The 24,393-nt window shown below is 45.0% G+C and overlaps 1 protein-coding gene across 2 annotated transcripts; it reads right to left on the bottom strand.

The window, feature by feature from the left end:
• Nucleotides 1–21,003, bottom strand: C6H4orf54 (chromosome 6 C4orf54 homolog). Of its 2 annotated transcripts, none has more exons than XM_070791163.1 (3): nt 20,729–21,003; nt 12,575–18,018; nt 1–4,679 (listed from the first exon to the last, which is right to left on the bottom strand). In XM_070791163.1, the coding sequence occupies exon 2, from the start codon at nt 17,985–17,987 to the stop codon at nt 12,612–12,614; it is 5,376 nt and encodes a 1,791-aa protein (XP_070647264.1). In that variant the 5' UTR covers nt 17,988–18,018; nt 20,729–21,003; the 3' UTR covers nt 1–4,679; nt 12,575–12,611. The 2 variants fall into 2 exon arrangements, with proteins under 2 accessions (XP_070647264.1, XP_070647263.1); XM_070791162.1 differs by lacking the exon at nt 20,729–21,003 and adding an exon at nt 18,839–19,015.
• Between the last annotated feature and the right edge of the window lie 3,390 nt (nt 21,004–24,393).

Below are 24,393 nucleotides of genomic sequence, written 5' to 3'. Positions count from 1 at the left end.
CACATTTTCTTTGCATTTACTTTTACTGGAAAAAAAAAAAGAAAAAACAACAACAAAACATTTTTTTTTCCCAAAAGAATCAAAAGACCATTACACAAGATTGCACAATCACTTACAAATGCTGTCAATTAAAGGTAAGTAGGCTAGTCTCACAGAGTCCTTGTCTAAGTAGTTTTCTCCGTATGCAATACACTGACAAAGTAATTCTCAGAGCTGTTGGGCTGGATTCACAGTCCCACTGGGCATGCTCACTGCATTCCATAACTGAATCACATCATATCTCAAGTAGGAACTCTTCCACCAAGATTTCTATCATGAGAGCAGTTTAAATAGTCACCTTCTTTCCATTTCCCACTGGCTTTTTTCATAGTCAGGGGTATAGTTCAGCGTTATCCAATGTCTTTCTCCATTTACCACACAATTTACTCTCCTTTGTTTGGGACCTAACTTCCTCAGTCTTCACATTCTTTTCAACCACCACTGTCTTTACTGTACAATAAGATGAGTTCAGTGTAAATATAGAAACCAACATCTTCAAAGGGGGAGAAAAAGAAAGGACCACCTGCTAGAAAAAGGATACAGGGATGATAGGTAATTTCAGGAAGCCCTAGAAAGGACTTTTTGCCATTAACATTAGCTTGTAAAACGCAAGTATGAAACTTAAAAAAAGAAATCAAATTTGATGTGTTGTGTGTGTGTTTTATTTTGCACCATTATGAATCAAATACAAATACAACTAATAATATGCTCTAAGTTGCAACATGAAACAAGAATGGTAACAGCTTACAAATGCTGTGAACGTTCAGTTCTCTTCTGAGACATGGGGTATATCAATACTCCATTTTTCAGAATCCTCCCCTGGGCCTTGTAATCACACATGCCACAGACGGACCTGTGTTTCTATTTTCCCCCCAGAGGACTGGAGTCTGCAATTCTTATTAGATTCAAACTCAAGGTACAACTTAGCAAATGCTACATGCTTTATTAATGATTTTATGCACCTGTGAGGTCTACTTAGGACCCAGAAATTAATTAAGAATATAGAAACAATCTCTTGAAAATATATATCATATCTCTACATATACCTCTTTAGGAATCATGTAAAAGCCTAACATATTCTGTGAATTTGATCTTTATAAGTAGTTTTCTAAAACAAACCTACACATAATTTTTCCCCTCAACAGTACTGATAAAATACAGGGCACCTTTTTCCTTTCAAGTATTTGGGTAAAATAGCATACCCTGAGAATTTGGGGTGCAAACCTACACCTTGTAAACTGTAGAATGAAACTCCTCAAGCACCACATAGGAAAATGTGTACCATGATGGTTTTAAAACACAGAGACTATTACTGAATGTGTCTTCTCATGCACATATAATATATACTTATCATGAGATTATAGTCAGTCTACTTAAGAATCAACACTGTCCTGCAGTCCAAAGTATTATTTCAGGTAGCATGAGCATTCAATTTGTAACAAACACAGACTTCCATTTCTATGAAATATGAAAATAATTTAAATGCATTAAATCTCTTCAAGAGGCAAGAATGATGAAACCAAATTTGAAATTAAAAAGATTTGTATAGCTATGTATTTCTGAGTGACATAGGATGGTTTTGAAGAGCATGTTAACATTTAAGATTCATCATAAAGATGTCAAAATGTAATTTGTTTTAGCTTATTTGCTCAATGATATCCAGAGAGCCATACACATACAGACATAACATAGATGCAGACATACAGAGAGCCAATATGTTAAGTCATTAACTGCATATTTGGGCTTCATTTCATCCTGAGGGCAATTTCAGAGTGTTTTTCAAGAAAATACATTCTGGTGAATTAAACTGTTGTACTGGTTACAAATTTGTTCAGTTTCCAACAACAATTCAAAAGGAGCATATTTCAACCTGACCATTTGACCAACAGGGAAATAGGGGAAATGCATCAAGATTTCTACACAAAACGCCCTGTGGTTCATCTGGAAAACTACATTTTGACATGTAACCCCAAGAAGAGATGGCAAAAGCCAGACTCTGCAATTCTAATTAGATTCAAGCTCCAGGAACCCTATAGGAAATGTTACATGCTTTATTAATGGTTTTGTATATTTAAACCATAAAATGGTAGCTTGGTAGCTGAAAGGACACTGTTAGGGTGATGGTTTTATGGGCCAGAAGGTTTCATATACTCTTGGCTTTTTCTACTTAGCTTTGGTTGAATAAGGAAGGACACAAGGACTTCATTCAAATATCAACACAACCTCAAGAAATAAAACAATGAAAAGTGAGGATTTAGATTTACCTTATGTTTTTAAAAATGTTCCCCTCTATCATTTGAGGTGGTAAATGGCCTGGCAGCTTTGCTTTTTATGGCTTGATGAAATAGAGAACCATGAAATTATCACAGATGACATGGTATTCATAGAACACTACTTTAAAAATCACTTTTTTTTTAACCACTTGGATATTTACGACAACGAAAGCAGCTTCTCAGAGGACATGGCCTCTCTGATAGGGCCAACAAATGAAAAGTTCTTTCTTTCCTAGTTTACCTCAATGTGAAAATTTGAGGCTTAGATCTGTTAGGGAAAAATAATGATAAATAGTGATAAGTAAGCTTATGGGATCCCCAGACCCTTGGTAGGTAAGACTCCACCACATTCTCTAGGAAAGGAGATATCTCTCTTTTTGGAGACCTGGAAGTAGTTGACTACTTAACACCAGCACTGGGTTTTCCTAAAAGTCACACGGAGTTTTGAAATAGTCTTGTCAATTCTGGTTCTATCTATGAAATTCTATCTGAGTTTCACAGGATGTGTTCAATACTTGAGATTTCAGTGTTCTGAAAGCATTATAAGTTATTTGAGTATTATGTTTGAGATCTTTAACTGATTCTACATTCTTGTTTCAGTATTAAGTGACCCAGACCCAGAGCATCTCTACTGAATATAAGGAAGGGCTAATGCTGGGAGAGACACTTCCTAGTAATGAAAAATTAAGTTCTGGGGTGAATCTGTTGATGGAGTTGAGTAAGATGACTTCTATAACAAAGGAATAACACTTCCCCCAATTGTGGCACAAGGGCATCTTTTCCAAATACAGGGACTATTTCATATTTCATGCTCCATATCTCATAGAGGCAGTCTCCTCATTTCATAGCTCATCAGCCCAATGATTAATTGAATTGTGACCAGAGCTGACTATTCCTGTCTCAAACCCTTCCTTTTACCCAAAAGAATTCTTTTCAGAGTAAGATCCCTTTAAGGAAAGCCCTGAATATGAAATTGAGTTTTTTTTTAAAAGAGTACAACTGAGATGGAAACATAACACATATCTTCAGTCATGAACAGTATAAATTTCTGTGGTTTCAAGTGGCAATTTTAAGCAAAAATCAATATTGATGATCATTAAAATAAAAATAAGGCTTTAAAAATTACCAGAATGCTTTATCTTTGAAAAAATAAGTAAATAAGAGGAGATTCCTTTTTGAAAAGCCCAGGAGAACCTTCAAGTTATTCTTTTTAAAAGTAAGAAATATTCCAATGTAGCATTTGCTGAATATATATTGACTCACTTATAAATTATGATGAGCTAAGTATCAGTTCAATCAGCTCTTCAAAACTTCCCATGAACACTCACTAAAATAACCTTCAGAAGTGGGTTACAACTGAGGCAGTATTGAACATCAATGAAAAATTCTATGATTTGGATTCTCGACATCTCTTAAAACCATAAGGAGCAAGTGATATAAACCTAGATCACTGCTATTGGTATCATGACAGCTGGAGAGAATCGGAGCCACCAAATCAGAGTTCACTTTCTGCTCCACTACCCCAAACAGGCCACACTTCAGACTCCAAACAATCTGTGAGAGAGAGGAGTATGCAACTATGGAGGGAATCATTAAAGAAGAATATAATCCTCCACACTCATAGCAAAGCTTGGATTCTAGAGGGAAATAGATATTTTATACCTTTCTGAAACTAAGACCTTAATCTTAAATGCAACCACTGGCTCTCCAGTCTTTCAAACCACTCTATTTTAAGGCAACAAATGGTGTCATGGCATTGTACCAATGGGAAAGTTAAAACAAGGCACAAAAGTTAAAACCACTGCTTTTCACAATCACATTTGAAATCATGCTAAACCCAATAAAAGGACATGTAAAACATAACCAATAGAATGACTAGGCTTGGCTGGTCTATGATTCATATTACAGACCCATCATATTTAAACCCAGACAAATGCTACAACTCTGCCAGCCAGTCCTGATATATTGCAAGAATCTGTAGGGAGATTTGTGATCCAAATGACTGATTTGCTAGTTTGGTTTACAACAAAACCAATCTTATTCTGTTGTATGTTTTGACTGAACTACAAGAACATGTAAGAGATGGTTTGCCTAGTCACAAATGCAGGAAGGAAAGATAAAGGGAAAGCTTATATTAAAGTACAAAAGGAAATAGTTTTACATAGGAAAAAACACAACCATTCAATCAGCAATAACACAAAGTGTCTTAACAGGGTTATTCAGAAAAGTATAGAAACTTACACACTTGTTTATAAGAAGCAAAAACTAAGAATAACATATCTAGAGGAAGTTTTTCAGGTGATTCTTAGTGTTGTTACAATGAAGCCTTCAGATTTAAGAAGGTTTGTCCATCTTTCTGTCTTGCTCCTATAAACAAACATAGTCAAAGAAAAGACTGTTAGTTCTAAAAGTAAATCTCAGTCTTAAAGAAGCAAGAAAAATGCCAAGATACATTTTATTTAACTATTTGGCTAATTTCTATGTGAATAATGCTGAAGTTCACATTTTAAAACTGGAGAATGCGTTTCTGAACCTACTAGACATCAAATGGGACATCTTTTTGAAACTTGAATTAAATACAGTCAATCCATTCAAAAATTATTTTAGAGTTAAATATTTAGTTTTACTGAAATTATCCATGACAGAAAATAGTATAACAGATATGTTGTTAAAACATGAAAAAATGATATTTAAACTAAATTGGAACATTTGAAATTTATCATGAGTTATTAATTTAGTTAAATTAATAAACTCTATACTCTAAAGTGAATGGTCACCACCTCAATTATGTGGAATTTCATACTGTGCATTTTGTTTGAAATGAGATACACTGGTTAGAGTCTATAACTTACTTGAATCCATTCTAAAACAAGCATTGACGTGTTCAAAATCTTACTGAAAATTAGCCCTTTCTTTCTGTCAATCTCTCTATATATTGTATATCTAATAGAACTTTGCCTAAAGAACTTTTTAAAATTAACCTTTGGGAGTTGGAACTTGAACATAATATTATGAAGACAGAAATAGAGTGGCCTACAGGTAATATTTTTTTAGGGATTAGACGACTCTATCATGTGAAAAACAACCTTTAAGAAGTATCAAATAACAGCTATCTAATCAATTATATGCAATCAGAGTAGAGTGGCAAAGGATATTTTAATCCTGCCATCTAGAAACTGACCTGTGTTATATATATGCTTAAGGAACAGGAAGACTATAATATTAATTATAGGTTTAGAGCTCATATGTATATATTTCAAGTTTGTTGATTTTACCCTTTTGTACTTTATATCAAGAAATTGCTTTCAAGAGAAAAGGGACTGTTGTGGGTCTGGAAACTTCCCATTTGCTAAAGTTTTTCTACCTTAGGACACACAGAACAGGAAAAGAAAACGTAATTACAAGGGGAGGAAAAGAAAACAGGAGACCAAGAAGAAAAATGTCAATGTGGATCTAAGGACAACTCAGGCTGAGTCCCGTCATGAAGCAAAGTTTGCAAGGACTCCTTGAGCAGAGAGGGGAGAGAGACAGAGAGAAACAGTGAGAGAGAGAAAGAGAGAGAGGGAACACCCCAGGAAAGGGAGAGCAAGTTGAGGAATGGAGGAGAAATCTGTTTCTACCAATTGCTGGGATCATTTTCAGGGACTTGTCTAGATAACATCTTTTCACTCATTTGTGGGATATTGCTTCTGCTAATTGGAGAAAGAAAAGGCAACCCACTCCAGTATTCTTGCCTGGAAAATCCAATGGACGGAGGAGCCCTATATATTAACTTTAGAGGAACTGTGTTTAAACTCTTGAAAGTAATAAGGTTGCTCCAGTTCCTATTAAGGCTAAAATAATGATTGCCAGTTGAACCTGGAAGAGGGTCATGACGAAGTCAGGGAAGGGAGGGGGTGACTGTACTGTCACCAGGCAGTCTGGCCTGGATGACTTCCCATGATTTTTAGGACGGAACCCATGGCAGAGTTCAGCAGGGATGTTGGGTCAGATTCTCCCTTGCTCCACATGGGCCTGCGCTCAGAGAGAGGGGAAAACCACCCCACGCAGCTGGCACCCTATTCCCAGAGCTGTATAACATGCTGGAAAGTGTGGGGGATACTAGAGGACCCTGACCACAGCCAACTCCTGCCCCCAGGGGGTCAGGCAGCATGCAGAGCTGTGAGCATGACCTCCGGTTCGGAGAAATACCAAGAAATCCTGCATACCGGCCCCTGGTGCTGCCCTGAGAGTATGCAGGAAAAAGGGTTGACTTTCTGCCTTGGTGGAGGCCCCAGAGAGATGAGGGGCTTCTGAGGCATTGATGAGCTTCTAGTCTCCAAAGAAGATTGAACTCTTATGACAGGGCATGGACTGTGTGCCATGTCCTTTGCAGTGATTTTATGATTCAATCTTCACAATGCTCCTTCAAGGTATCCCCACTCTACCCTTGAGGAAACTGAGGTCCAGAGAGGGCGAGTCATTTGTCTGAGGGAAGACTTTGAGCCAGGGTGCCTGACTTCAAGGCACATATACCTGGGTTTTAGTCAAAGCCACACAGCTTCCTTTGGACTAAAATGCATGTCCCCATCGGCATTTAGCAGACCCTACTTTCAGGTGACATCCCACACCTGCCCCCCACCCCCCTGAGTTACCTGTCCCTCCCCCCCAACACAGATTACCCCACCCCACCCCACCCACACAAACACTGGCAGCCACAGCCCTTAGAAGTGCTGAAGCTATTTCTCTTTGGGACACACAGTGTTCTAATGACTAACGAGAGCTAATTTTTTAATCAAAAGAGAAACACACATGGAGGCTTAAATATATGCTAGACATTGCCAGACTCAGTTTCTTACCTTATTTTCTCCCCTTTTCCCAGTTAAGAAAGAGGGACAATTCACAAGGAACTGAGATGTGCAGGGCAGAGAGGAAGAAAGTGGGCAACACATGGCCACTGAGCTCCAAGGGCCTGGATTTCAGCTGGTCTCTTGATCTGGGACAAATTATTTTTTCACTTGTCAAATGGGGATAAGAAAGTACCCACTGGCTTAAAGAATCAAGCAGCATGATGTTAAATCTTGGTATATAATAAATGAATACACATTAGTTATTAATTTTCCTTTCTTCTTAATTTTATAGAGGTTTGAAGAAAATACAATGACAAAAAAAAAAAAAAAAAAAAAACCCTGTAGAGAAAAGCACAAAATAATAAGAATGAGGAAAGCTACAATCCAAGGAAAGAGAAAGGGAGAAAAAAGAAATGGCAAAAAAAAAAAAAGACAAAAGGAAGATAATACAACAGCAGCTATTATAATCATCAGGAGAGGAAGCCACAATCACGGTAGGAAAAAACAGATATAAATGAATTGATTCAGAAATGTGATCATGGGATGAGCTGAAAATGAAACGTCGAGCGTGCTGCCTGCAGCCCGCCCTGTGACCTCGTGCGCGAGGCTGCCGAGAACACAGGTAAGGGAGCCGCCACTTCCAGCGGTCTAGTCCATGATGACAACAGACTCCAAGCAGAAAAGGGAGGAGAAGGGAAGAAGCAAGGTGGCACTTTAAACTAAATCAACTTCAAGGGAACAGGAAAGAAGAACCAACAATAAGGAATAAAAAATAAATTATCAAAAAACAGAAAGCAAATTCTCAAACAAATGGAAGGGGAAGCAAAGAGGAAAAGTAAGGTGTGGGCCAGACCCCGGGATGGAGGAGGAGAAAGAAGACTTGGAGAAAAAGAGAAGGGGGCTGGGCAGCATTAAGAAAGAAGCAAATGGAAATAGACTCTGGTCTGGGATACTTCAGTTCTGAGTCCCAGTTCTGCCCTAGATGGACACTGTGACTTAAGAAGGGTCAGCCTGAATTTTCTCCTGCAATTTTTACACAAGGGGACAGGGTTTGATGATCTAAGGACCCCATGGGGCCCCTTTAGAGAACCCTATGGAAATCATTTCCCCTGAATCCGCTCCCTTTCTCCTTCCTCTTTAGTTGCTGATGTCTGGGGCTCTATTCAGGAGGTAGAAATAACTCCGAAGAAGTGAGGAGAAAAAGAAAGAACAATGACACAAGAACAGTATAAGGCACACTCAGAAATGAAGAAGCAAATGGGTCAAGTATTAAAAACAGAAAAGACATTCAAAGGAAACAAAATAATTGCAGTCCCCACTGGGTGGCAGGCATGGTGCCAATAACAGTTTTCTGTTGTTATTATTACATATATCTTTATGCCCTTGTAAATGGTACTTAGTATCAAGTCTCAGATACAATTTTAAAGCAAAAATACAGCATGTAAGCAGGTGGGCAGGAGAAAGCAGGAGACTGAATATGTTAGGGAAGGAAAAATATAGCCACATGCCTCAAATGACAGAAATCTAAAATACAAATAATCTCATCAGAAAAGGCATCAGAGATACTGTGGAGAAGGGACTTCCAAAATGAAACATAACAAACGACAAAGGCCTAACAAGAAAGGAGAGAGCTAGCAAGTGTTGAACTGGTATGCCCAGCACACTGGTGTGTTTCCAGTGGGTTTCTGTTGTAACTCTCTGGCCACCAGCTGGGAACCGTTTGGTCCATTTATCACACTGTGTGATATCATTACTAAATACAAATAAAATACATAATATTACTACTTAGCTTCTGAGATGGGTTGTGACCAGGCAAAGATTGAGGAGCACTGCAATTTTGTTCACAGGAAGAAGAGAAATAGCAAAGACACCCCTATAAAAGCGAAACTAGAGGAAAATTCAGAATAATCCGAGAGGAGCAGCAGCTGGGTATACTCAAATCTATATGGGGGAGAAAGTAAGGCTCCTGGTTACAACGTGCAGCTAAAAATAGATGATGAAATACTTATTATTTGAGCTGGAAGGAATCTTAAAGGTTAAGACAGGATTTGAACACTGGTTTTGCAGTTCTGTGTGTACTGCTTATGTCTTCCAGCTGGAGTGCAGGCTCCTGGCTTGTATTAATAGGATGGTCACATGTGGATTCATAGCCTCACCACAGAGTTCACCATGGCTGATGGAGTGTAAACATGTAATTCATGCTCATGGAATGAATGAAGGAGTTAGTGTGTTTTATTAAACATTCATTTTACAAAAGTCAAGAGAATCAGAGCAGGTCCAAGGTGTCCTGGCTGCCAGTCCTGGACTCATTAGGCTCCTCTGCCATCCTTTTTTTGTTTCATGACTCCTACCAACAAACAAACAGCACAGTGTGTGGTCCAGGAGCCAGGAGCCAGCCCCATGGGTCCTGGTTCTCTCCCTCTCTGGGGCCCACTCCAGCAAAACCACTTCTTTCTAAAGCCCCAGTTTTATTCTCCATGAAATGCTGTGTTTGGATCAAGTCATTTATGTGACTTAGTTGAGAGGGGCACATAAAACCCTACTCTACCTCAAGAAAAAACTCTGGAATAAGTCTAGTTTTCAAAGGAAATCTTAAAGTGAAACTAGCTTCCAGGCCTTCTCACACTGACTGTCCGTACAAACACCAACAGATGAACGGGGGTGTACCATGTAATTTTTGCTATATCTGAACCATGTTTAAATTTTTTCACACAAGGAAAAGAACTATACATTTCCTTTTTTTTAACCTGACTTTTCTTTGGCAAGTGGCATAGAACTTTCAGGATGCTGAGTCTTGAAGGATTTTAGTTATCATCTGAATTTGGGTAATTAGATTTTCACCTATACACAGAAAGCTAATAATTAACTCCTCTATGTGTGTATGTGTTTGTGTGTGTATATGTATTAATTGCTCAGTTGTGTCTGACTCTGTAAAACTACATGGACTGTAGTCCGCCCGGCTCCTCTGTTGATGGAGTTCTCCAGGCAAGAATCCTGGAGTCAGTTGCCATTCCCTTCTCTAGGGGATCTTCCCAACTCAGAGATTGAACCCAGGTCTCTGCATTGCAGGCAGATTCTTTACCTTCTGAGCCACCAGGGAAGCCCCAGTTATCTCCTTGCCTATCGTTAAATCTTGAAGCCAGCTTTTGCCTTTCTATTTTTAGGGTTGTGGAGTAAAATAAATGTTAAAGAAATGAAAAGCTTTCAAATAAATCACTGTTCAAATATCTAGTACAAAAAACCTGGGTTTGTATTTATGTCTGATGGAAACCACTCCAGCCTAATCTCTCCAGACTCAGCAGACGGGAGAAGGGCCAGAGGCAGCTGCTACAGGACACGAAGCTAGCCTGTGCCACTTCCTCCCTCCTCGGGGCCCTGTCCTCCTTTCCCCTTGCCCTGTGCCTCCACAACTCACACAAAGGCCTCCCAGGATTAGCTGCTCCCAAACAGCCTTAGGTAAACATCCCACCTGTCCAGAAGATGAAAACACTTTTGTCTAGAGGCTACTCCTTTTCTTCTGCAAAGCTATCTCTAAATTGGGGCCTCTTCCACATGCATATTTCTTTATTTTCTACATTGAACAACAGTTGCATTATTCATCATTAATCTTTGCCTCCCTTCTTTATTTGTGTTCATTACATATGGCCCGTTGCAGATTCTTGGAAAGGAATTCAAATCATTTATTTCTAGATTAGAAGTGAAATGAGGGTTGTGCTTTTACCTGATTTTTTTAAGGAAGATCCAAGGATTATTGAACAGTGGTCTATTGTTTATTTTGCAGCCTAGTAAATATAATACATAGTAAAATCCCTTAATTTGGAAAGCTTTTATATTTTGCAACAACTGTTACATGATCTGACATTCACACAAATGTTGAGCAGTAGAAAGCATTGACACACAGTTGTCATGGGTCCTAGAGAGTTTGCATGCCCCAGAACATACAACTGGTGAAAAGATGCTGGCTCTCTGATCCTACATCTTAATTTAAGGCTTTTTTTCATTGCAGAAAGAAACAATGTTCCTCTCTTTCTTTTCAGTACAGGAATGGCTTATTTTTTTCATGTAAGCATAGAAAGGGTTCCTCCCCTCTTCCTCTCCTTTCTCAGTTCAGTATGCTCTTACGGAGGTATGAAACCCCTTAGAAGCATTTATGCTGTCAACCCTTCCTCATGTGAAGACAACAGGAGAAGGAGAGGGCAAATCTGTCCGCCCAGTGCAGGCAGCTTCCTCCTGTATCTGAAGGGTGTGTGTGTGTGTGTTTAGCTGCTCAGTCATGTCCAACTCTTACGACCCCATGGACTGTAGCCCACCAGGCTCCTCCGTCCATGGAATTCTCCAGGCAAGAATACTGCAGTGGATTGCCATTTCCTTCTCCAGGGGATCTTTCCAACCCAGGGATTGAACCTGCATCTCCCTTTCATCACTGAGCCACCAGGGAAGCCTGTCTGAGGGTTGCCCCTGCCTTATGTGGTTGACCTAAAGTGTCCTGGTTCAGAAAAACCTGGCTCCCCTTCTTATCAAGTTCCATGGACTGTAGTAACAGCAAGGATTCCCACTGATGAATTTCGAATTCTCACCGATGGGCTTCAGTGTCAGAATCCACATCTACTTCACTTAGAGAGGGGAACAAGGGGGAGTTGATTCTTTTCTGACGGGAGAGAATGCAGATAGGAAAGGGTGCCTTGTAGGCATTCCCAGCAGAGCATAGTGGATTCACTCTGAACAGACTGGATCAAACACCGCAGCTTCATCCCAGGAGCCACTGCAGCTTGGGAATCTCCCATCCCATGGGGTCAAGCCGTGTGTGTGTGTGTGTGTGTGTGTGTGTGTGTGTGTGTGTAAAATACCTTAAAGACTTTGTAAAGACTTTGGACTTGCCTAAACAAAGTATTCTGATCGTCTGAAAGCAAAAACAAGACCTTAAAATAGGCTCTTTGTATAAGAAACTTCAAGAGAAAGATGTGGAAGATGGACAGAAGCCATTCTGCAGATTTTAGAAAACCTCTTAACAAGAAAATGTCAGTCTTTGACTCTCCTTTCTCTGAGGAGCAACCAGAGTAATGGTGTTTCCAAAGATGTCCTGTGCTTCTGTCACTGGGGCTGCAAGGAATAAAGCTCACTCCACAAAATCCAGACCAGGTTTTCATTTCTTCCCCCTGCCAATCTTCACCCAAGGCTAACCCTGATAGATCCCTCCTACTCACTGTGGGAAAAACACTCAGGCAATTTGAAAAGGTCAAAGGGAAAAGGCCAGCCATGGGGCTGAGGAGTGGGGAGAGAAGGAAGCTTGGCAGGAAAATTAGCTCCCTAATAATTTGAATGGGGTTCTATTATGAAAATACCTCCTCTGCTATAAACCTACCACTTCAAACACAAAGCATTAGGACTCTTCTTAATCCCTCAAACCTGATTATCAAAGTGATAGTCACTCACCAGCAGCTGCTCCCTTTGGCTTTCTGGTGACCACTCATCATCTGTGTTCTACCACGAAGCTCATGGTGGTGCCGTCAAAGGACGGGGGTGCGATGATCCGCGGCCCCAGGGGCTGTGAGGTGATGCTGATGACAGGCTTGCCGTGCAGCTGGGCAAAGCCCTTGGCCCCTACGAGCTGGGAGGTGGCTGCCGGGGCAGAGGAGGAAGAGGAGGCGGGAGACTGACCAGAGGCCATGAAGTAGGGGGCCTCGGTGAACGCTGCAGCTGCCTCTTTGCTGGGGGGCTCTGCTGTCAGTGGGGAGAGCTCACCGCCCGCTGGAGTGCGAGCAATTGGCGTGGGCTGCAGGGCGTTGGCGGGCAGCACCGTGGGCAGAAACCCGGGGTAGATCATGTAAGTGGGTCCATAGGCCCCAGGACTCAGGGCCAGGGGAGGCACAGGGAGGGACATGGGAGCCACTGCCTGCTGCTGGGAGGTCATTGGCACGTCCACATACTGCCCCGTCTCGGGGTCAAACAGTCTCCGGGTCATGGGCTGTACTGGTGTGTCCACCAGATAGTACTGGCCAGTGGTCACATCCAGGAGCATCTTGCGCTGGGTCTGCTGAGGTGGGGGCTGCTGGAAGGGGTCTGTGGGGATGGGAGCTGGGCCGGCAGGTGCCGGGGCTGGCATGCCTGGCGGGGAGAAGCAGAGGACCTGGGGCTGGGCGCTCTGTAGGGTGAAAGGCAGTGGCTGCTGGTGGTAGATGGCAGTGGGGGGATGCTCAGGGCTCTGGGGCCCCGCGGGGGCAGCTACTGTCTCCCTGGGGTGGTCAGGTTTGGTGCGCCAAGCTGGCCGGCTGGTTCCACTGACCTGAGAGCCCTTGGGACTAGTGGGAACCTGACTGCGAGCACTCAGGGGGGGCAAGCTGCATAGAGTGGCCGCAGCTGAAGATGCTGGGGGTCCCTCCCTCCCTGCCCCAGGCCTGCCTGGAAGCTCTCCAGCTGCAGAGCTTCCTTTAAGAGGGATGGTCAGGTAATTCTCACAGTCACTATTGCTCTTTTCCAAATTGCTGCCGATTTTCCTGCTGGTCACCTCTTCCAGAGGTGCCCGGGTGGCCGGAGAGATCTTGAGGGACCGCAGTCCCTGCGATTTGATGCCCTTGGCGGCCGCCGAGGGACTCTCCGGAGAAGGGCCTTGCGGGAACTTGCCAGCGACTCCCCCAGTTTTCTGGGTGCTGCTGGCACTCACTGTGAAGACATTCCGTTGGCTGGGGAGTGGGGGCAGGGGCTGGGTTCTGTCCACATCCTTGTGCACCGGGGGAATATAGAGGGACCGGGGCCGCTCCCTGGCCAGGTTCTCAAAGGCCGCCGCGCGGGCAGACACGCTCTCGGTGCTGGGGTTGGAGTTTCTCCGCTGTAGACGCTCTGGACCCCCTCTCAGGACCACCCCGCCTTTGTTCCCGACGCCCCGCGGCTCCTCCGGCTCACCCAGCCGTCTGGACAACTTGTCGGGGTCAGCGCCCCCGGCCCCTTCCCTCTCCTCGCTGGCGATGAGCGACAGGACGTGGCTGTCAGTCAGCAGAGGCAAGGGGTCGCTTTTCCGCTTCCACTCGTTCCTGTTGAAGCTGTACAGCTCTTCCATGGACCTCACGGCCGCTGTCAGCTTCTCCAGGGCATTCCGGGATGTCTTGGGGCCTTTCCCTTCCTCCCTGACCTCCTCCTCCTTGACCTTCTCTGGGGTCTTCTGAGCCTTGGAGACGATCTTGAGCACAGGCAGGTAGGAGCCCTGTTCAGCCTTATTGGGGGCGATGGTGGCTACCGGCAGCCTGCCAGATGCCCTGTGCACCAAGACTGTCCCTTCTGGCGAGGAGGAGTTCAAGACCCTGCCGCCTCCCTTGCCCGCATTCTCCCTGGGCTCTCGCTCGGTGCTGTCCTCCCTGGGGTTCACCACAGCCTGGCACGTGATCACCATGGGGGACAAGGATCCAGATCCCCCAGCGGCAGGAGCCAGCTGCCTGGGTTTGGGCCCAGTCAGCCCCTGCTCTGGGGTAACGCTGCCCTTGTCACTGCTGTCCCCTGACCCCTTGATTAGTTTCCGGACATCTCTCACCTGATGGAGGGGGCCTTGGGCCTTGGACTTGTCCCTGACGTCTCTCACCTGGAACTGGGGCACTTTTTCCAGGCTGTCCCCCCTGAAGAGCTTCTGCTGGGCCCTGCTGTTGTCCTCATTGGTCTTGAAGAGGTTGGAGGCACTGCCGCTGGCCAGTTTGGGTGTGAGCAACTTGGCAATGTTGAAGTCCGAGCTCGGCTGTTGCACGCTCCCCAGGCGGATCTTGATTTCAGGAGCCTTCGGTCGGATCACTGCCGTGGAGGTGGCCTGAGCAGCAGGATACTTGGTGGCCTGCTTCCCTGGCTGCTTATCCTTGGGTGTCTGCTGGATGTTGGGGACAAAGAGACGAGACATGATGGTGGACTTGCTGGCAGAGATCTCCCCCAGGTCGGCCCTCCAGTCACCCCCCTTGGGGAGTTTCAGCTTCCCAACGGGGGCTCTTTCTTCTCGCTTCTCAGCCTCTTTCTCCTTCCAGGACCGGAATGCACTGTTCTGACTGCGGAGGAAGATGCCCTTGACAGTCTCTGAGGCACTCTTTTTAATTTCACACACTTCTGGGAGTCCATTGGCAAAATGATGGCCGGAGCCTGCGTGGCTCTCCCGAGGGGCACTGGCTTTGAAGATGGGGGATTTAGACCCAGCTACGGCCCCCTCCCCGCCGGCATCAGACATGCTGACCACCGTGTACTCAGAGCCAGCCTCCGAGTGGCGAGAACTCTGCCTCTGCAGGCCCCTCTCGCGCTGCTTCTCAGCCCCCGGGGGAGGGCCCTCCGTCTCCTTGGAGGTGCTGGAGAGGTGATGGTGGGATGTGTCGCTGAGTTCTCCCCTCTCCATTTTGAACTCGTGTTCCCGCTGCATCTTCTTGGAGATGACATTTTTGAGCAGGCTGGAAGCAAACTTGGACTTCTGGGGGCCATCAGCGCGGGAGGCCGGCTTGCCACTCTCGGAGGTCTCTGAGCCATCATCCGTGTACACTGACCCGGAGCCCTTGCTGGGGCCTTTGGTGGCCTTGCAGGGCCCCGCGGCCAAGCTGGCTTTGCTCTCACTGCGTAAATTCAGAGGCTCGAGAAGGGTGACCACGCGCGGACCGGACTGGACCTGCTTCTGGAAACACAGAGGTGTCTCCACGTGTTTGATCTCGCCCTCGACTTTGCTGACCACGAACTCCAAGGCCTTGGTCTGGGACTTCTTGGATTGGATGTAGAGCTGGTCTGCCGTGGTCCTGGCCCCACCGCCCTTCCTCAGCCCTGCAGCCACTGAGGCCGCGCTGCTCCTCAGGAGGCTCTGTTCCACCCTGGCTCCAACACCTCCACATTTTAAGTCCAAGAAGGTTGACCAGCGCCCAAAGCCGACTTCGGAGAGCGCGGAGGACTCTCGGGAGCTGATGTTCAGAGCCTCAAAGTAGGGGTAAGCGAGGCTCCGGAAGGCCCGGGAGGTCAGGTTACGCACCTCTTTGTCCGCATCGTCCAGCTCGCTCACGGCACTGGAGGCTCCACTGGAGTAGTCCACCAGCTCCTTCGCCCGGATGGCCCCGCACCGGGTCTGCAGGCGAGCAGGGACGGCGATGAATTTCTTTGCATGGTCCTGAGCCACGGCTGCAGCCGGGTCTTGCTTCAGCGAACTGGAATTGTGTTCAGCAGCTGTAGAGACGCGGAGGCTCATGTCGCCTTCATGCTTGGCAGCATAAATAATGTTTTGCTTTGCACACACGTTGCTAGGCTCATTTATAGCCCGGGAAGTCGGTTTGATTGATAGGAGGATCTGGCTTGCTGCGTTCCCACAGCTGCTGGCGGCGGTGGCTGCTGCTGCCCCTGAAGCCGCCTCCGGGGGCTCGGGCAAGGGCTCCCGCGGGGTGGCCGTGCCAGGCCCCGTGGGTGGGGGAGTGGGGTCAGCGTCCGAAGGGCCGCTGCCCACTTCCGTGCTGCTGGTGTCGCCGCCGCCACTGCCCGCGCTGGGACGGGCGGGGTCGCTGCTGGTGGGGCTGGGTGTCCGGGTGGCGTTGGTGCTGGGAGTGGTGCTAAGGTAGCAACTGTTGTCGTCGTCCTCTTCGGTCAGGGTGGTGACGTCCTCTGGGGTCTCGTCGCTGCCACCGAAGGAAGCGTAGTCCACAAATGAGTAGATCACGTTGTTGTCCTCGAAATCCCAGCGGGAGGCCAGGCCCACGTCGAAGTCCATGTCCTGCTCCACCTCGCTCAGCTGGATCTCGTGGGTGGTGATGTAATGGGCCTCCTGATTTCTGGGGGGGTCCCGGCTGCCCTGAGACTTGGCAATAATGTCTCTGCACTCTGTGGCATCTGCTTCCCCACATCTCCCTCTTCCTCCCCCTCCCCATCCTCCTGCTTTTTCCCCTTCTTCTCCCTTGGGCTGGCAGCTCAGCGCGTTCTCACCACTGTCACTCTCGAAGCCTAAGGATGAGGACGAGGTGGCCAGAGCCCCTGTGGATGTGGTGGTGCCATCCATCTTGGACAGGCCACTTTCTTCTGCTCCGTCCACCGGGGAGGAGGAAGAGGAGGAAGAGAAGGGGTTGCTGCCCTCATCGGTACCGGAGAGCTGGGATCTGGAGAGTTCCGAGGGGACAGAATTCTTCAGGGGGGCCAGAGCTTCGCGCTCTTGACTGCTGACTTCGTCTTGGGCTTTCTCCTGGGGACTCTTCAAGCCCCTCTGATCCCCCTGGCGCTGCTCCTGAGTGAGTCTCATGGTCCGGGGACTGTCCCTGGGGACTCCAGCTGAAGCGCACATCTCCACATATTTTGCTTCTCGCAGGGAGGAGGCTGATGGCTTGGGAAGCGGCTGCAGCTGCTGCTTTAGCTCCTGGCTATCTTGAGCTCCGCTCGCCCCGTCCCCCACCTCCTTGGATCTGGCCTGCAGATTCAGTTCAGGAGGGGTGCCTTCCATTCTGAGCCCTTGCCTAGGTGTCAGCGACAGGAGGAGACAGTGGTGAGCGACGGGACTGTCCTCGGTCCCTCCCTGGCCCTGGAGGGGCTGCAGAGTAGCCTGAAGCAGGGTCCCACGTGCCTGGACTGGCCCCAAGGCTGCAGGCACCCTTGCCACTGCCGCCACCACCTCCCAGTTCTTCAGCCCCTGTGGCGGGGCCCAGGCCAACCTGAGGGAGGTAGGAAGGCTCCTGGGTTGGGTGGTAGAGGTGGTCTGTGGCCAGGGGGCTGCTGCTGTGGCCGAGACTGTGGCCAGCTTCCAGCAGCCAAGCTGTTCTGTCCAGTTGTTGGCCTGACGCTGTCGGCAGCTAGGAGTCTGAATGCCATCGACCACGGAAGAAGCAGCATCTGTAGGTCGACTCCGGGACTTCCAGAAATGAAAGGAAAGCATGTGCTGTTTCTTGTGGAGCCTTGTCCCTTTCCTGGATGGGGTAAGAGTGGGTCACGTCATTCCAGAAATATTTTTAGTGTCTATTCCCCAGTCATACTGAAACCACACTTGAGGGTAGAGAGAAGAGGCTCTGAGATGAAGAGAGAATGTGGGAGGTAGAGAAGACGTGTGGGTTCTAATTGAAATCAACCAAATGTCCTATGTAATCTATTACGAGGATGTCTAGCAAGTATGAAATTATTCTTTACTCACTGCCGTCTTTCATTCCCAAGTCTGATTAAATGTGCCCCCCACTCTTGTTCTTAAATAAATCTGAATTCAGCAGTGCATTTCAAATCAATTAAGGACAGCCCAGAAAGACTTCAAAATCTCCCTTGGACATATGGCAGCTTTATGTTTGTCTGAAAATCTATGCCTTTTCTTTCTCTTTCATCTTAAATCAGTTGAGTTCTGGTAATACTACCTTTTGTAGGAATAAAACACTCTATTCCTCCTTCCCCAAAGTTCCACTTTATGAAACATAATCTGTTTGTTTAAAAATAGGAAGAACTCCTCCAGCCCTTACTGTTGACTAAAGTGTAAAAGGGCAATTTCAGAGACTTGAAACTTAACACTTGAAATAAACTTTTAATTAGGCTCACTAAAAAGCACCACATGGTTCCAAACTGACACTACTTCAAATCCCTACAATCTCAAAAAGTTCCCTAAACTTCCAAAACCGTGGCAAGACAATAAACCTCCAATTATATATAGAGCCTGAGCCGCAGCCTCACGATTCAATTACACTGGCTGGACTCCAGACCTGCAGGGCACTGCCTGAGAAGGCACGGGAGAACAACGAACACACTTACCCTTCACGAGTACAGTGAGGCTGGGAGGGAGGCTCAGAGAGGAAATGTGACCCACTGGCATGCCCCATGGCACCGAAGCCAGAATCCTAGGTCACTGGCTCTGAGATCCTTTCATTTCAAACAATTCGGGAGTTGTGCAAGTGTATTTGCCAGGCAACCCCAGATGGGGGTTCTGTGCTGGCCATCCTCAGAGCAGATCTCTTGGGTCTATCAGTGAAGAATCACAAGTCTTGGTTTGGTGAGATCTGGCTCCCATCGCCTGCCAGGCCCAGGTCCACCACTATACATAGTCTATGCGTCACTTATGCCGATTGAATAAAGCACTATTTTAAACATTCACATTTGTGGGAAGCAAAAATAACACCATCAACCATCCCCTTCCAACATGAAGGCCACCCCCGCACTGAAAAATGTTCCTTCCTCTGGCTGGGCGTGGGGGGAGGTATGGAGTGGGAGCCCCTAGCAACTGAGGCATCCACCTTCTCATCCTTGGGATGTGGACAGTGCAGCCCTACCATTCTCCCGGAACAAGTCTCTCCTGCCCACATCACTGCCATTGAAAACACGACATAGGGAAGGCTGGAAATATCAAGTATCACAATGTGGATAGAGAGCCAGAGTGCTAGACACAGAGAGTAAAAGAGAAAAGGAAACAGAAACAGAGAGGGAGAGAAGGAAAGAACAAAAAAGTGAGAGAGAAAGAAGGGACTTGCTAAATTTGTGATCAAATTTTTGATTATGGAGAGCCAGGTGGACTGGTACAAAATCCTAGATTCTTAATGATAAGAAAAAAATTGTGAATCGCAATAGTTACAACTAAGAGTTGCATAGTGTTTACTGTGTGTGAGTCATTATCTGAGGCACTTTTAGATGTGTCTGTATTTATTAATTTAATTCTCATTACAGCTTGGTAAGTTAGGTACAATAATTGTAGTGAATTTACAGATGGAAAAGCTGAAGTACAGAGATGTTAAGAAATTATAGTGAAGTTGCTCAGTCATGTCTGATTCTTTGCAACCCCATGGACTGTAGCCTACCAGGCTTCTCCGTCCATGGGATTTTTCAGGAAAGAGTACTGGAGTGGGCTGCCTTCTCCTTCTCCAGGGTATCATCCTGACCCAGGGATCGAACCCAGGTCTCCTGCATTGTAGGCAGATGCTTTACCCTCTGAGCCACCAGGGAAGCCCAAGAAATTATAGAGCAGAATTCAAACCCAGGCTGTCTGGTTCTAGAGCTCACCGCTTCACCATGCTGCTACACTGCCTTGCTGACTTCCGTACTCAAATACTCTCTGCTGCACCCAGACGCCCGATTAGACTGGAGCAGGGCATCCTAGGCTATTTCATCTGAATGACCACAAAATAAGCCATGTAACCATTTCTTGGTTTTGTTTTGTTTATATCATCAGCCTGTATTCACATTATGTATTCAGGGATTAAGGAACATGAGCCTATAAATAAAATGAAATAAAATATATCTGTCTCCTCCAGGCAAGCAGAATACTTCCAAAGCCCCATTTTAATTTTGCTTCAAAGCCTGGGATGAGAAACCCTGAATACTGCCTCAAACACTGTGGGCCATACACACTCCTCAGCTGATTATAAAACAGAGTTTCTGCCCATCATGGCAATTATACTTCAAGAAGAAATGTTTCCAGCACTTTCCATATGGCCCTGTCTGTCATGACAACTCAACGGATTTTAGCAGTTTTGCCTTACAGTTGGCAAGCACACAATTAAAAGGTCAGATGCCCTGGATGTAGGTTAAACATAATTATTCAATGTCCTGAATTCTAGAAGCTTACTTCCAGAGTTTTGCTTCTTCCAGAGAGTACAACCCTTGCCCAAACTCCCCGCAAAGAGAGAAGGTTAACCTAAAATAGGCACTTACCTCCAAAATACCTGTGTGGCTCCTTTTCTCTATTCTAAGTCAATGCCAGCATAGGAAAAAAATTGTAGGAAAAAAAAATTGGCCTTTTTCAAGTAAAGTCAATTTCCAAAAAGTAGAGTTTAATTCAAACCACAAGTTCTATTTAAAAATCAAAAAAGCAGAAAATTTGGAGTAGAAAGACTCTATTAAAATATTTTTTTTTAAAAAGAAACTCATAAATGGAAAAACAAGGACCAATCATAGAGTAAAGTAAGACAAAAGCACCAAACTTCTGCTTCCTGGCATTTCCAGAGCTCTAGATTAGTATATGCTACTGTGAAATAATTTCAGTTTTGATGAGATAACTTTTTGTCATTCATTAGCCATGGAGCCATTTATTCCTAACATGACTACAGTCATTTTTTTTTACAGATGAACTCAGTGATTGCCTACCTGATCTCAGCTCTTGAGCAATTAACAGTGACTAATATCACCAGCATTAACCCATGCTAAGCAAGCATACTTGCTAGACTAGGCAAGGTATACTCAGTAGATAACTTTATATGGGAATTCAAAGAGCAACAAAGGAAATGACTCATGTCGTTATATTTATCTCTGAAGAGAAAGTTTCTTAGCATTCCCTGAAAGTCTTATGCGATGTATCACAGTGAAGAAAACTTTAACATGATTAAAGAAGAATGATGGCCAGGCTATCCACCAACCAGTGAAAGGGGATGGTTATATTTCAGGCCTCTGACAGTGGCCTCAAATATCTCAAATAGACAAATACCTCATTCCAAAGCAAAACAGTTATCCAATGTAGACTACAAGACCAGAAATGAAGAGACAGGTTTAAACTCTGACTCAAACTAGACAAAGGATTTTTCAAACACAGGCATTTTCAGGATTCTCTGAGGTGCAATGGGGGACAGTTTCTGATTACTTTAAATTTGGAGAAAGGCTTCCCATTGCGTTTAAGTTGTGGTGCTGGAGAAGACTCTTGAGAGTCCCTTGGACTGCAAGGAGATCAAACCAGTCAATCCTAAATGGAATCAACCCTGAATATTCATTGGAAGCACTGATGCTGAAGCTGAAGCTCCAATATTTTGGCCACCTGATGTGAAGGGTCGATTCATTGGAAAAGATCCTGATGCTGGGAAAGATTGAGGGCAGGAGGAGAAGGGGGTGACAGAGGATGAGATGATTGGATACATCACATTCATTCAACTCGATGAATATGAATTTGAGCAAACTCTGGGAGACAGTGGAGGATGGAGGAGTCTGCCGTGCTGCAGTCCATGGGGCTGCAAAGAGTCAGACACAACTTAGTGACTGAACAATAACAAAGGCTTCCCAAAAACACCTGCACACCTATTTGCACACACTGATGTGAAAAGGCTTTTCTGTTGGCCACTGCTTAATGTCCAGGAGTGTGGCCAGCTGTTTCTCCTCCTAGCCAAGGCCGACACGCCTAAGACTTACATCTGAAAGAAAAGCATAATTTTTGTTTGTTTGTTTGGTTGGTTGGTTTTTTGGCTGGTGGTGCCAAAGAGCGAAGACAGGTAACCTGGATGATTTTTTACAACTACTAAGTGCTGGAGCCCTGGCTACCTGGCTCTGAGAGACTCAAACCCACACTCAGTTGATGACTGAGCTTTCAGTTCATGAGGTGGAGGTCATAGGCTCTTTCCCAGTGCTGGCCAGTAGGCTGTTCCACAGCCTCCACCAGCTGCCTGCACACGGGAGCAGCTGGTCACCATGGAGTCCAAGGAAACGGAATGGTAGGATTAGTGTAAAACTATCTCTGTGAATAGAAAACAGTGTGTCCCATGAGGATGAATAAGTAGCACTCTCTTCTTGTGCAAAGAAGAGCACGTTATCATAGAAGCGTGCCATGCACATCGGAGATGCAACCCCTTAGCTATGCCCTTAAAACTTGGAAGGACAGAAAGGGGCAGTTCATGACCAGAAATAAAATATTCATAGACACTCAAGCCTGCACACAAAGGGCAGAGGTGGTGCAAAACGTCCTTCACTTATCCCCTTGAGTCAGGCTGTATATCTGAGGTTGCTCCTCTTGTGTCCATCCCCACCCCACCACTCCTCTGGGTTTCCTAGACATTTTGCACCCCCCATCCTTGCCCCAGACCCATGCCCCTTTTTCCTTTTGGCCCCCGACAATAGTTTCTATCTTGTTGTCTCTTGAGGGAGTAGTGGAGTTTTTGGTGTTTCAGATATTACGGGATAAAGAAAAATTGTCCCTTCTACATCAACCTCAAAGTGAAACATTGACAGGACAAATAAGTCTTCCTCTATGGAATACAGACCACTTTGAAGAGCCTGTCAATGTTTGTCCGTCTCACCCAAGTCTGTCTGTTATCCTAGACTGTAGGAGGCAGAAGCCTGAGAAGGGTGCTGCTAAGGTTGCCTCCTTGGTCTGAGAAAGCAGGTCAAGGAAGAGGCCTCCTTAGGGTTTCACAAGTTAAAGTAAGATTTTTCCAGTTGGTAATGAAACAGAATTCACATCATCAGTCAGCTCAGCTGCCTGTCTATGGAATAACATGAATAACTTATTTCTAAGACTTTAGAAAGGAAGCTTGTTTTGCCTTTTAATTCTGGATATTGCATTGCGAGGGCTAAAAATCATGTTCCTGTTTTGTATTACTTTGGTAAGTATTTTTTCTCCCCACATTTTTGATTTCAAACTGGTGATTTCAAACAGGAGCCTCTATAGATACGCTCAGTATTTTATTTTTCAGCCTTCTATTTTCTATGAATATTTGAAATCATTATGAAAATTAAGATCTAATTTCTTTCTTTACTCCAAATCTGTTCAAAACTCAAGTACTGAGATGCAAATTAAGCAACTTTTGAGCAAATAATGTGACAGCTTCTGTCTATCATATGTAATGTGACCATTAGGGTTCAATAATATATATACAGGAATGTTTATTGCAGTGTGTTTTGATAGCAAAACAAATTGGAAATCACATAAGTATCAACCAGTAGGGGACGATTGATTGATTACAGAGCACACATACTCTGACTCATTGTGCAGACACTAAATAAATAGAAACATACGTTCTAATCTTTGAAGAATTGCCATGCAAAGACAATTACAGAATAAAAATGTACTAGTATGACTCTGTTTCAAATACAACAATAATAAAACTCACTTAGTGAACATAGTTCCTAGAGTTCATAGTTGAATCAACAGAAAATAGATAAGCATAACACAAACTAACATTGTTTTTGTATATGTAGGAAGATAAGATTGAACAAGTATGATTAAATCTTCCTTCATGCAGCTCAGTATTGTTTGAACTGTTACAACAAATACGTTTTTCTTGTATAATTAAAAAAAAAATTATTTTGGAAAAATTTCACTTCTCTATAAACATTCCTTGGGCCCAAGCAGCTTAGCGTGGAAACAAAGACAACTCAGGCTGCAGTAGACCAAAGAGACTTTTCAGTTTTACTTCCTCATTTGATTTAATTAATTAATTGATTTAAATTTTGGTTGTGCTGGGTCTTCATTGCTGTGCGTCGGCTTTCTCTAGTTGCGGTGAATGGGGGCTACTCCTTGTTGCAGTGCACAGGCTTCTCATTGTGGCGGCTTCTCCTGTCATGGAGCCTGGGCTCTAGAATCATGGATTTCGGTAGTTGCATCACAAGGGCCCAAAGTT

The sequence above is a fragment of the Bos indicus genome, chromosome 6, assembly GCF_029378745.1.
Source record: "Bos indicus isolate NIAB-ARS_2022 breed Sahiwal x Tharparkar chromosome 6, NIAB-ARS_B.indTharparkar_mat_pri_1.0, whole genome shotgun sequence".
Lineage (NCBI taxonomy): Eukaryota > Metazoa > Chordata > Mammalia > Artiodactyla > Bovidae > Bos > Bos indicus.
The sequence above is the reverse complement of the archived record's forward strand: the minus strand, read 5'-3'. Positions and strand labels throughout refer to the sequence as shown.